General features: G+C 45.7%; 1 protein-coding gene across 1 annotated transcript in view; it reads right to left on the reverse strand.

Moving 5' to 3' along the window:
• Positions 1–13,340, reverse strand: part of pigg (phosphatidylinositol glycan anchor biosynthesis class G) — a 100,353-nt gene that overhangs the window by 60,579 nt on the left and 26,434 nt on the right. The window contains exons 5-6 of the mRNA XM_048262389.1: positions 7,260–7,389; positions 5,210–5,422 (exon numbers count right to left, since the gene is read on the reverse strand). Coding sequence (XP_048118346.1) covers positions 5,210–5,422; positions 7,260–7,389 — 343 coding nt within the window. The remainder of the gene's footprint in view (positions 1–5,209; positions 5,423–7,259; positions 7,390–13,340) is intronic.

Here is a 13,340-nt window from a genome sequence, read left to right on the forward strand (position 1 = left end):
TGCAACCCTAGATGGTCCAGATGGATGGAGTAATGGATGGTTGGTGGATGGCAACCATGTCCCAACAAGGCTGAGACGTCAGCAAGGAGGTGGCGGAGTCACGTTTTGGGCCGGAATCATGGGGGGAGCTGGTAGGCCCCTTTAGGGTCCCTGATGGTGTGAAAATGACCTTGACAAAGTATGCCGCTTCTGACTGACCACTTTCTTCCATGGTACAAAAAGAAGAACTGTGCCTTCTGTAGCAAAATCATATTTAATAGACTTTCGTATAGTTACCTAGAAAATAAGAAGAGCATTATACTTTGTTAGCGCACTTTGTTAGCAGCACTTTACTTCCTGAACAAGGGTCTGACCTTGCTTCATTTTCTAGACCATAAATCCTAATGGGAATACACTTGAAACCACTATATCAGCTTTTAACCAATCAGCATTGACCACTATTGCTATACTTCCTCCTTTGCAGCTAATGGTGCAATATATTATATTAGCCTTCTCCCCCCAAACCCACTGACTGTAAAGAAACCATCATTTTGCCCTCAAAGCATTACTATGCGAGTTTTAGTCTAAAACTAAATATGGCAACTTTTTATGTATGATAACAACACTGGCTGCTTTTTCCTGAAGCTCCCGTCCCAGTCTTTCTAAAGGCCTAAACCTGAGTCGTGGTTGGAGACACTTCCTCACAGTGAGGTGAGGATTTAATAAAAGAAGCGACCGCCATGACAAAGGAGCAGAAGCTCGCCTAAATGCACCGCTCTCCCTCTCAGCACTCTCTTGCTCTCTTTCACTCCCTCTATTTCTTTATTTTTTGTGTTCTGTCTGTCTCTCCTGGTGTCTCTCTCTCTTTTCTCTCTATCCATCTCTCTTTCTCCATCTATCTTCCTCTCACAATCACTATGGAAACAGGAGAGCTGCAGAAGCACAGTGGAAAGGCTGGGTGGCCACGTGGAGCTGCGCTACAATGGGGGTGGGGGGGGGGCAAATCCCAACACACACACATTACCTACTCCCAATCGGCCACAATCTAAATTGTGATTTAACTGACTGCGGGGTCAGACAGCAGATCTGTGAGGAGGCATTTCTCTACTCTAATGAACGATAATCACACCGACTACAGTCTGCTGAGGGCTAGACGAAAATCACAGCACACACACACACACACACACACACGGGGGAAAGATACAAGAGAAAGACAGGCTAGCAGAGAGGAAGATGCTAATCGGAGAGTTCATTAACACCAGACACTGCACCCATTCCCACCTGACAGGCCTCATTTACATGCGGTCATCGTGGAGATTATTTCATCCAGAAAAGAACGCACTGAAGGCTACGCACAGCAGGGCTGCGATTGGATGGATGAGTTCAGTGGCTGTGTTCTTCAGGGAACTGAACCCATATAATTTTGCATAAGAAAAGCTTAACAGGTTGAGCTCACACATAAAAGTTGTTCACTGCTGAAAGGTAGATTAGATGATCCAGATGAAAACCTATCCAATCCTAAAAAAATCATAATATAACTTATTTGTATGCAACATCACTTACATCCGGTACTAGTGACATTTGTGGTGTGTGTGTGTATGTGTGTGTGCGTGTGTGTGTGTGTGAGTGTGTCAGGAGAGAGACTTTTCCCGCAGCTTTTCTCGACTGAGTAGAGAAAGTAGACTCCTGCTGTAGATGAGGTTTCTCCAGGACAAACTGAGAAAAAAAACAAAAACAGGAAGCCGTTCTGACCTTAACTTCAACAACTCCCTCATTCACAAGTGGCGTGTGAAAAGCGTCAAGGTGCTACTAAAGGGACACCTTGTCGAACCTGTGAGCAACTGAGCAACACTGACTAATAGCTACAAAACAACTTCGGGACAGCCACTCCGCTGCCTCAAGTCCCAGAGTCCCATTCATTTAATGGTACATTAAGCCCAACCTAGATGCTCAGCCTTCTGCCCACCTTCTGCTCCCAACACAAAGTGTTTTTTTCCCTTTTGCCTTTAGTTAATGAAGAAAAAAACAAAAAATGTGTTTTAATAGCATTTTTCTCCCACCGCCGAGAGATCACAGATCTCAAACACAACACGTTTTTCAAGTGCTAATTCTGTACCACCGGGGGAGCTATGAGTGATGGCATCCAACAGACTGTGCCTACACACACACACACACACAGACAGACACAGAGACAGAGACAGAGACACTCACACACACACACATATATATATATATATATAAACACAAGCACAGAGTGAATCCAAAAACAGGTGCTCTCATCTCGGTCAAGTGCTCGATCATCATGTGTCCTATCAGGGGTAGTGGGCCAACAACCGTGCTACGCTGTGGGGCTTGTCAATCACACCGTTTTAACGATGACATCTTCGTCTTTGATCAAGACTGCATCAAATATCCAAAAGACCTCACGCCATGCCACTCCTTACCAGTGCATTGTGGGCCACACATTAACGCCAAACAAGGCAGTCACCTCCACCTTTGATCAAAGCTGTGGCTATTTTCCGAGAGACCTCACGCCGTGTCCCCGTTCAGGATTACACTGTGGCCTGCATACTAACATCTCTCTCTCCCTCTCACCCACACTCTTAAACACACACACACCACACGCACACACATTTTGATCACCTGACGTGGCTTCTGATGGCTGCGGTCATCCTCGCTCATCGCACACAAGAGACCACTGCGTACACTTACAGACAATTTGCACCCGCCACCGCGTCGGCCATTGATGAATATTAACGAGCTGAATGGCTGATGAATGTTTCATAACGCAGCCACTTTTTCCTCATTAGTGTCTCTGGCGGTGGGGGATGTCTTCTGGGCTTTTCTCCTTGCTCACTCAAGCCGGCGGTAGGCAGGAGAGACTGGCCCCTGCACCCTGCACCGTTTGGCGAGCTGTCCGGGAGGCCGCCTTATCCAGCCGAGTCTTGCCCAGCCCACCCTCTGAAATATTAACATTCACTAAATTCCTACATAAGGGAGTGGAGGGACTGAGTGGAGGGGCGGTGATTTTAACTTCTTGGGTTTTTAAAAAGTTTCTTTTTTCTTTTTTTTTTTGTCCTTGGCTGGCTATGGTAGTGTACATCTGCGGACTGCCAAGCAGATGCTTGTGAGATACATGACTAACGCCGCATCACAAAGCCATCCATTCTGGCCCATATGCATAGAGTATGGCGCTGAATTCGTCATGAGGCCGATGTGAGATAGATGTGATTGTAGGTGGTAATGCCCCTGGCACGCCCGTGTTGCAGTGGCTTTAAACTGAATACAGACGCTGGCGTAGACACAGCACTGCTTCACAATGAGTCACAGTAACTAGAGCCCTGCTATCCAACACAAACTAATGCAAATGCGTAGTCTGCTACCCCCCACCTTTTCCAGAGAATGCTGCTAGTGTGTGTGTGTGTGTGTGTGTGTATGTGTGCGTTCATCTGTGTGTGTGCTTTCCAGAGAATGCTGCTGGTGTGTGTGTATGTGTGCGTGTATGTGTGCGTGTATGTGTGCGCTCATCTGTGTGTGTGCTTTCCAGAGAATGCTGCTGGTGTGTGTGTGTGTTTATGTGTGTGTGCTTTCCAGAGAATGCTGCTGGTGTGTGTGTGCTTGTGTCTGTACATTTACACAATGTTCATGTGCAAGTGTAAATGTTTATGTCTGTATGCGCTTGTGCATGTGTGCACATTTGTGTCTGTGTACATAAGCATGAATCTCTGCATATACTGTATGTTGGTGTGTGTGTGTACGTGTGAGTTCATCTGTGTGTGTGTGTATGTATGGATTCATCTGTGTGTGTGTGTGTGTGTGTATGTGTGCGTGCGTTCATCTGTGTGTGTGTGTGTTTATCTGTGTGTGTGTGTGTGTGTGTCTTTCTATGTCAGTGTAATGTGTGCATATGGTGTGAGGGAGACACAAACAGACAGAATGAGACACAAAGGAGGGGTGAGTGGTTGGATGGTGGTTTTCAGTCTTTCTCTGAAAGCTTCTGAGCATGGTGAGTCACGCAGACAGTGGGTTTCTGATCTGGGCCCTTTCCAGCCCTGTGTGTGTGTGTATGTGTGTGTGTGTGTGTGTGTGTGTATGTGTGTGTGTGTGTGTGTGTGTGTGTGTGTGTGTGTGTGTGTATGTGTGTGTGTGTGTGTGTGTGTGTGTGAAGGAAGGAGGGCAGTCCCGGTGACTCAGGGCCTCAGAGAGCTGGGATTGGGGCGCTGAGGATTTGGGGCTCAGCCTCTCATTTACGGATTAACACGATCCCGATACTTCCCTCCGCTCCCTTTGATAAACACACTCAGTCTCATCCCGACAAACACTCTACTCTGCGCGTACGATGTAGCTACGGTACAAACACCAACAACAGAAGATACCCATCGAGTATCAAGGCTCCGGTTGATTTCAGTACAGCCAGTCCTGTTTACCAACATCCAGCATCGCCTGGGAGCAACAGCACCTGTGTGTGTTATTTATGCTATGGAGCGACTGCAGTGGACCACTTTTATGAAAGAGAGGAAGAAGGGATACAGAGAGAAATAGAGTGAAAGAGCAAGAGAAACAAAGGGGCATAGATGGCCAAAAGGAAGTTGCAAAGATGAAAAGAAAATGAAAGAGAGGGAGAAAGAGATAAGAAAGAGAGACTGATGAAAATGATGGAGAGGGAGGGTTGGGGTAAGGAAATGATGACAGAGATTTAGAGAGATGAGACACAACAGAGGCCAATAGCGAGGGAGATAATATGGGATGGAGATGGTGAAGGAGATAGAAGGATTTGAAAGAGAGAGAGAGAGAGAGAGAGAGAGAGAGAAAGAAAGAGAGATAGAGAGAGAGAGAGAAAGATGGCTAAAGAGAGACAAAGAGAATGTGTATGAGAAAAAAAATTAGAAACAGAAAATGAAAGAGAGAGAGAGATGCCTTAAGGAGTTAGCAGAGAGAGAGAGAGAGAGAGAGAGAGAGAGAGAGAGAGAGAGAGAGAGAGAGAGAGAGAGAGAGAGAGAGAGAGAGAGAAAGACTGCTGTATCTCTTTCTTTTGTTATACTGTTTTATTTGCAACACTAACCTTGGAAACACTGTACCCACTGTAACAGTCATGCTAATAAAGCACTTTTGAATTTGAATTTGAGAGAGAGTGAGGGAAGTAGAGAGAGAGAGAGAGAGAGAATGAGGGAAGTAGAGAGAGAGAGAGAGAATGAGTGTGAGAGCGAGAGGATGCAGGCACTGTGCTCACCCTTTTGGTAGGCGAGGGTGCTATCCCTCAACAGGCAGCTGAGCTGGTAGCCGTTGAGGTGGAGGACGCGGAGCTGCTCTCTCAGCGAGGTCTCCTCGAACACGGCCGGGATCAGGCGCCCAACGCTGTTCTGGGAGATGGGCAGACCCAGGCTTAGAGACAGGGTGGGGGCCAGGTCAACCTGCTCCACCACACTGGGCTTTTCCATGCCCGCTGCAGAGGACGCACACGCACACACACACAGACACACACACACACACACATACATTGAAATTAATACAAGCACAGAATCAAAGGTATACTGGTGCACACACACGCACACACAGTGTGACAATGTATAAGAATATCCATGCACGAACACAACTGTAAATGAGCTCCTATGAACACATTCAGTGATGTCATATAATGGATGTGGTAGAGAACATCATTAATGACAGCAGCTGAGAGTGTCTACCAGAGCGGCTGACAACACTTGGCTCCCTAATTATAAAACCAGCTGCCACCCCCCCCCCCCCCAAAAAAAAAAACAAAACTACAATGCACAAACACACACAACGTCTAAAAAAAGACCAGGAGCATTAATATTCATGTGAACACATTTTGGGGTGCTGCATCTTTAACTAGGAACAAAACCATATGCCCTCCAAAAAAAGCATCCCCCCTCCACAAACACAACCAAAAAACGATGTGCACACACACAACAACTACACACACTAAAATATGTGTCACCATCAGACAACACCCACTGACCTTCACAATATTAGTAACGTCTGATTTGGTGAAAATGTCAGAGCAAGGGAACTTAAAGCCTACTGAAGTTAGACAGACATACGCTGAGAGACAGAGAGAGAGAAAGGGAGAGAAAAGAGAAAGGAAGGTGTGAAAGAGAGACAGTGAGTTGAGCAAAAGAAAGAGAGAGAGAGGGAGGAAAGAGTGAGAGAGTGAGAGAAAGAAATTGAGACAGAAAGGTAGAAAAGATCAACAGTCATCTGGGTGGGTGTTGTGAGGAGGCAGCTGTTGTGGTGTGGTTTTGAGTAGGGTGTAATAGAACAGAGTGGGGGGGTGTTGTGTGGTGTGGTGTAGGGTGGAGCAGAACAGAGTGGGGTGGTGTTGTGTGGTGTGGTGTTGTGTAGGGTGGAGCAGAACAGAGTGGGGTGGTGTTGTGTGGTGTGGTGTGGTGTGGTGTAGGGTGGAGTAAAACAGAGTGGGGTGGTGTTGTGTGGTGTGGTGTAGGGTGGAGTAAAACAGAGTGGGGTGGTGTTGTGTGGTGTGGTGTTGTGTAGCGTGTAGTAGAACAGGGTGGGGTGGTGTTGTGTGGTGTTGTGTAGGGTGGAGTAAAAAACAGAGTGTGGGGTGGTGTTGTGGTGTGGTGTAGGGTGGAGTAAAACAGAGTGGGTTGGTGTTGTGTGTTGTGGTGCGGTCGTGCACGTTCATCAGCTTCTGCACACATGCTAATGAGCCTCAAGACGTCACCCAGTTACACTCCGGGCCCTGAACAACGCTCCACAACCACACCCGCACTTCAACGTGTCAGAGGAGGAGCGCCTGAGAGGGGTAGAGAGTGTGTGTGTGTGTGTGTGTGTGTGTGTGTGTGTGTGTGTGTGTGTGTGTGTGTGTGTGTGTGTGTGTGTGTGTGTGTGTGTATTGAGAGTATGTGTGTGTATTGAGAGTATGTGTGTGCAAAAGACACCAGGCAAAGGTGAACAAAACAGGCTCTCACATTAAGGTGGGAGAATGAGACAAGAATCTGAATGAGAGGAGGGAAAACAAAGACAGAAAAACATGAAAAAAACACCGAACAGTGAGTGAATAAATGGAGAGGAAGATGTGACCAGGGCAAGAGGAAGTAGGTGAGAGAGTGGAAGCCAGGGGTGTGTGACCTGGGTGAGAGAGAGAGAGAGAGAGAGAGAGAGAGAGAGAGAGAGAAAGTAAAGGGATGAGTGGGAGCCAGAGGTGTGTGTGGCCTGGTTGAGAGTGAAAGAGAGAGAGAGAGAGAGAGAGAGAAAGTAAAAGCGAGAGTGGGAGCGAGGGGTGGGTGACCTGTGCTCACCTTTGCGTTTGAAAGCGGGGCTGATGAGCACCAGAGGAGTGTTGATCTCGGGGCTCGGACGAGCACCTGCCGGTGTTGATCTCTGGTCCCCGAGACGTACCAGCAGGTTGGGCAGCGTCCCCTCCGCTTCCTGTGGGGCACACACACACACACACACACAGGGTATAAAATGAACTTTGTGATCAATCTGCCAATGGTGGATAGACAGACAACATTGAATCGCCCGTGGCTGCGGTCTGTCCTGTGGGGCACACACACACACACACACACAGGGTATAAAATGAACTTTGTGATCAATCTGCCAATGGTGGATAGACAGACAACATTGATGTCATTAAAAGATGATTAGTGTAATCTAATCATCCATGTTGCTGCCCTGTCCATGATCGTTTCATTCTGATTCCATCTTTAGATGCACACTTTCAAATTGATTAGGAGGATTTTTTCCATTGTTTCTCTGATTAAGTGCAATAATGTTTCTTCCTCTCCATCAGATAATACAAATACACAGGCTTTGACAGATTAACACAATCAGATGGCACAATTGTCCAAAGCCTGTGTAACATGCAAAACAAGAAAGCAACGCTAGAATTCCCCAAAATATTAGATGTGGTTATTACCTTATTATTCAATTTGAGATGAACACACTTTAAATCAAGGTAAATTGCTGTAATTTTGTGAGTGTTCTGCTGGATGGATGCATTTGACAAACTGCATCGCTTTCATCTAATGACTACTGTTAGGTAACATGACATGACTACATGTAACAGTAGTTACATGACTACTGTTAGGTAACATCACAACGGCTGTCTTGCTCTGACTAATCAGTGCTGAGATATCCATAACAAAACGTGTGCAGCCTTTCATCCCATTCGTAAGAGTCATTCAAAGAACTGCAAAACGTAGTCAATCAGCTTAAGTCTCGGTTGAAGTGATGAGTTTGTAGTGAATTCGCAAGCTGCCAATAGTGTGCACACACCGTACAGAAATAACGTATGTACACTGTTTGTATGTAACACACACATAATGTTTACAGTAAGGGCAAGTTATGGTTAGTCCTTCACAGTATGAACAGACAACGTTTTATCACACACATCCATGCATTTCGCTGACTCATTTTGCAGGATCAAAAAATGTCAATAAAGTTCAAGGAAAACGTGAAGACTTTTAAGTCCGAGCAAGGGCCGTAAGAGCTTGAAACGTCACTGCAAATTAAACTTTAATGGGAGCTTCACTTTTTCCTAGTCCTTCACAGTAAACAGATTGAGCACGCATGAAATGAACAGTGGCCATAATAGAACCAGTCAGACTAAACAAACACATGTCCAGAGAGAGCGGAAGAGGAACATAAGGCATGGAATCAATAGAGTCAGTGACCAAGCCTCTCCAAGACTGATGGATCACACAGAAAGGTTTGAGAAAAAGCCCATTCATCTCCTCCACTTCATAACTCAACTGGTGTCCTTACGTCTGCCAAGATGATGAGTCCACCCGACACTGAAAGACCGAGTGTGTGAAGATGTCAATCACTAACACAAACACACCTGCCGGCCGCCATTGGATCACACCTTTTGGAAACACATGGCTTAGGCATCCAAAATAAATACTCTCCGTAACAAATGGAATGTCATCTGCTTCATGTCTGTGCAGTATGAAGTGGCTAAGAGAGGAGAAGACGATCACAGCTTCAGGATAACACACCTATCAATGCAGTGTCCTGACTACTGTAATTTCCCGCCTATTAGCCAAGGTTTACACATCGATTTAGCAAAATGTCTTCAGCTATGAGGTTAATACACAGGGTTTTGTCTTTTCACGGTTTTGTCTTTTTTAAATAGCATAAAGCACCATCTGAGGCTTATACACAGGTCATTACTGTACTGGATCTGCAAGAGTATCTAAATGCACTCCAAGCATTTATTAAGTGTGCTTGCAAGCACACTTATTGTTCTTGTTAAGTTGTATTATTAGGGGTCCGAGCAGCATAGCATATACGAGTTTGTGGCCAAACAAGTGCCCAAAATATCAGTTTCCATGTGTAGAACTGTGCTGGATGGTGTGCGTCCTTTATGAAAGTAAGTGTTTTATAGAGTTACAGACATGAGTCATGTTGTAGTGGTCAACATAAATGTGCCCCTTCTGTTATTAGAATGCTAAGCGGAGAAGCATGCTAAGCAGAGATTAAGTATCATTAATTTCTTGTGTGGCTAGCTATAGGGAGGAGATGTATGTTGCTAATTGGGATTTATGTTGTTTAGCGTAATGCCATGGTCATTTCATTTGAAATGAGATGCTTGCACTCGTAGCTTAGTCACTTGTAACTTTAGGACTGCTATTTTTTTTAACAGTAATTCACGAAGCACTTTAGCTCTAAAAGTAGCACCTGAGTCTGTGACCGCTTAAAAGAAGTGGCGAGGACTCCTAACTCCTAACGCGATGTTTTGAAATGCGTCTACTATTGTCTACAGGAGCTTCCAATCGCGAGGGAACTTGCATTGTAGGCATAACTAAGGGATGCAATAACACCACCAACAACCAAAACTAGCCTATTCATTGTCAACATGTACATTAAATGTAACGTTTCATTGTGAACCAAATTAAAATGTTCTCCTCTTTGCAAAAGTAGGCATATGGTGACAGATTAATTTAATAATGTTGCTGCGTGCATCACAGTAAGCGCGAATGAAGTGGTCACTTCTTAATGGGACTCACTGTATGGAAGTAGGCTAAGTAAAATCGAGATGTTTCAAATAAAATAACTTAATCAGAATTCTAGGATATGCCCGCTTGACAACGGCAGAGATAGAACTGGCCTTTGGCCATAGCAACCATCCATTTAGAACGACTGGCCTTCATAGCAACCAAAGATCTTAGCTGTGATGCATACATGTAATGTGATGCAAAGTATAGAAAGGTGATGAAATATACAGAGACAAGACATATAGTGCAATGTACACAGTAGTATACAGTTGATTTACAGAAGGTGGTTTAGAGCACCTTTTATGTACCATGGACCGGTTTGATTCTTTTTTTTTTTTTTTTTTTTTCATGGACCAGGGGGTTTGGGGGTTCCATGTTCCATATGTGTTGTGCATGCATTACTTGAAAAGAACTAGCTCCAGTTATATATGAACAGTGAAGGTAAGATCTCTTGTGAAAAACGTGAACTTGAAGAAGTGAAAATTGAACAATATGAACTATGAATATTGAACAACTTGAAGCTACATCTATAAGTGTGAACATGCTTAACAAAATATGGGATCAAAACATGGGAACTAAACGTGCATTACGAATATAATCAGTGGGAGCCCTGCTTGTTTCCCTGCAACAAGAAGGTGACTTTTTTTCTGCTCTCGCAACTCAAACACTCTGGCCAGTGACCTGCTAAAGATGCTTGTTTTTTGTTGCTCATTCTAGCAGTTTAGCTAACTTCGTGTGACACTACCGTTCGCCAAGAACTGATCAAGTGAAGTGAGCTGACCTGAGGCTGCACAGCTGAAGGCAATATGTAAAAGTGTTGAAGGCGGGACAGACAGGCGAAGAAAATAGACCTTGCAAAATGCAAACATGCGTGCAATCAAACAACTGCATATAGGCCTATGCCATGTAAAAGCATTGACATTATTGCGAATTAAATTTAGTTTAGTTTGCATGCATTTTTTTTTAAACTCATGTCGTAGGCTACACCAACAGCCAGAGTTGTTAAGCCCTCCAGCCTCAGCTCACAAAGCAGTGAAGTGTGCCTAACCTTCAGAGCAGTGTGTGCGTGGTGTGTGTATGTGTGTGTGTGTGTGTGTGTGCTGATTCTAAACATAGCAGATGTATCAGGCTGGTACCCTTACACCGACTGCTTCCTACAGTGATAACTAGGCAGACAAAAATCATCAGAGATTCATAACAAACAAGACACAGTGAAAAATCAGAATCATTTCACTCCACCTTTGTCAATGTGGTTTTAAGGAGTGGTCTGTGAGTGGATTTTAATCGACTTCTGATTGAGACACATACAGTGGGAGGATAACTGCTTAGGTGACAACTTTCCTGACATGAAGGACAAGTGCACTCATTTGCTAGAATAAGGCAAATCAGCAGCCATTCAGATAACTGTGGCACAAAAGGGGCACCTGCAATCGCTTTTCAGATAACAAGGTTCAATCAAAAGACTGTCCTTAAGGCTCTCAAGTGTCAATACTGGCAACGATGAAAAATGCTAACATTAGTCAGACATCTTGCATGCACCACGCTGCCAGCATCAGTAGGCATTATGAGCATGTCACCAAAAGGGGTGCATGAAAGCATATGTCACAACGAAAAACAAACAAATGGCTACGGAGCTAAAAACAGCTATGATTCATTAGCGTCAGCAGTCAGAGAGAGGCTTGACTCCCAACATCGAGATAACACCCTGTTCATTAGTGTCTCCACCAATCAGCGTTGAGCCCAGTGTGTGACGGATCACAGTGCAAGCGCCTGGCTGCCACGGGCCTGTCAGCTGCTGCAGCATTACGGCACTCACAGTGACATACAGCACATGTGAATGGAAGGCCTGAAGACACACGGCACAGGTGTGCACAGGAGGAGAGGAAGAGGAGGAAGAGGAGGAGGAGGAGAGGACAGGGAGGAACCAGCTTCAGCACTTAGGAGGAGGCACATGCCCTCGGTCTCTCTGTTTATCTCCCTTTCTCTCGCTCTTTCTGTCTATCCAGCTCGGTTTCTCTCTTCCTCTCTTTCTCTCCAGCTCAGTTTCTCTCTCTCTCTCCCTCTCTCTTATCCTGTCTTTCCAGTTCAGTTTCTCTCTCCCTCTCAATCTCTCTCTCTCCCTCTCTCCCATCCTGTCTTTCCAGCTCAGTTTCTCTCTCTCTCTCTCTTCCTGTCTTTCCAGCTCAGTTTCTCTCTCTAAATTGTTTTCTCACATCTCTCTCTATCTTTCTCTCTGGCCCTCTTCCTTCGGCATCCTCTGGGAGAGAGCATGGTGATCTGCTTCGTTTCACGTCAAACATCTCTCTCTCCCCCACCTCTCTCCTCTTCTCTCCGTGGCCGGCCCCTGGCACACTCAAAAGACTGAGTCTGATGGGCACCTAAGGGCACCCATCCCTGCACCGCCGCTAACCACTCTCAATGAGCACGCTCTTTACTGGAGCCCATTAAGTCTGCATACACTCACACACACATGGGCACGGAGCTAACCTCATTCTCATAGCCCCGCTAACTGCTCTCAATGAGTGCACTCACACAGTCTCTACCGGAGCCAATAAGGTCTGCCCACAGACACACGGACACAAACTAACCTCATTCTCATGTCGAGCATGGCTGCGGCCCGCTGTTCTCCTTCCCTCTCCGGCACGCTAGGCAAAGCGTGGTAATTATGGCTCCCAGCCCACCGGCGAATGCTAGCAGTTCTGACAAACCCAGAGGCCATGAGCCATGACTGCTTAGCAACACCCCCCTCCCAACACAACAACCACCACCACAGCCAAATAGAGTCTACTCGCCGCCGTCATTTGCAAACACAGAAGCTGGTTATTTTCTCTGAAGCTAATTTTTCTTTCACTGCGCTAATGAACATTTCCACCGCAGGCTTCTCAGCAAGACCCAGACTTCAAATTATTCTTTGGAATACAGAAACAGGAGATGTTAGAAGGAAGAGTCACCTCCATCAAACAGTACAGTGGGCTTGCCTAATACCTACTCGACACGTCACCCATCAACGGTCCTGTGACAACAACAAAAACGCGCCCCGCTCACTAATAAGCACATCCCAAACGATTATTAGAATGCAGCCTTTAATGTCGTTTCCTCTGTTGCTGCTCCTCTGAGCTGTGAGGAGCAAGGTCAACAGCAGAATGGGTCTTTTTTTCTCTCCGCGGTGAGATAACGAAGGGTGGAGGAGAGGCTCCTGCTGCGGCCCTCCAGGCGGATGGGCGGAGAGAGCCGTGACTTACCATCACACCAGCCACAGACGATTGATGTGAATTCAATGAGACACTGCGCTTAGAAAAATGCTGACGGTCAATCGGAGATCAAACCAATCTTATAAATGGGTGACGCTAGGAGAAGAAAAACACATCAGGAAAACACACA

Source organism: Alosa alosa, chromosome 14 (genome assembly GCF_017589495.1).
Source record: "Alosa alosa isolate M-15738 ecotype Scorff River chromosome 14, AALO_Geno_1.1, whole genome shotgun sequence".
In the NCBI taxonomy this organism is placed as follows: Eukaryota; Metazoa; Chordata; class Actinopteri; order Clupeiformes; family Clupeidae; genus Alosa; species Alosa alosa.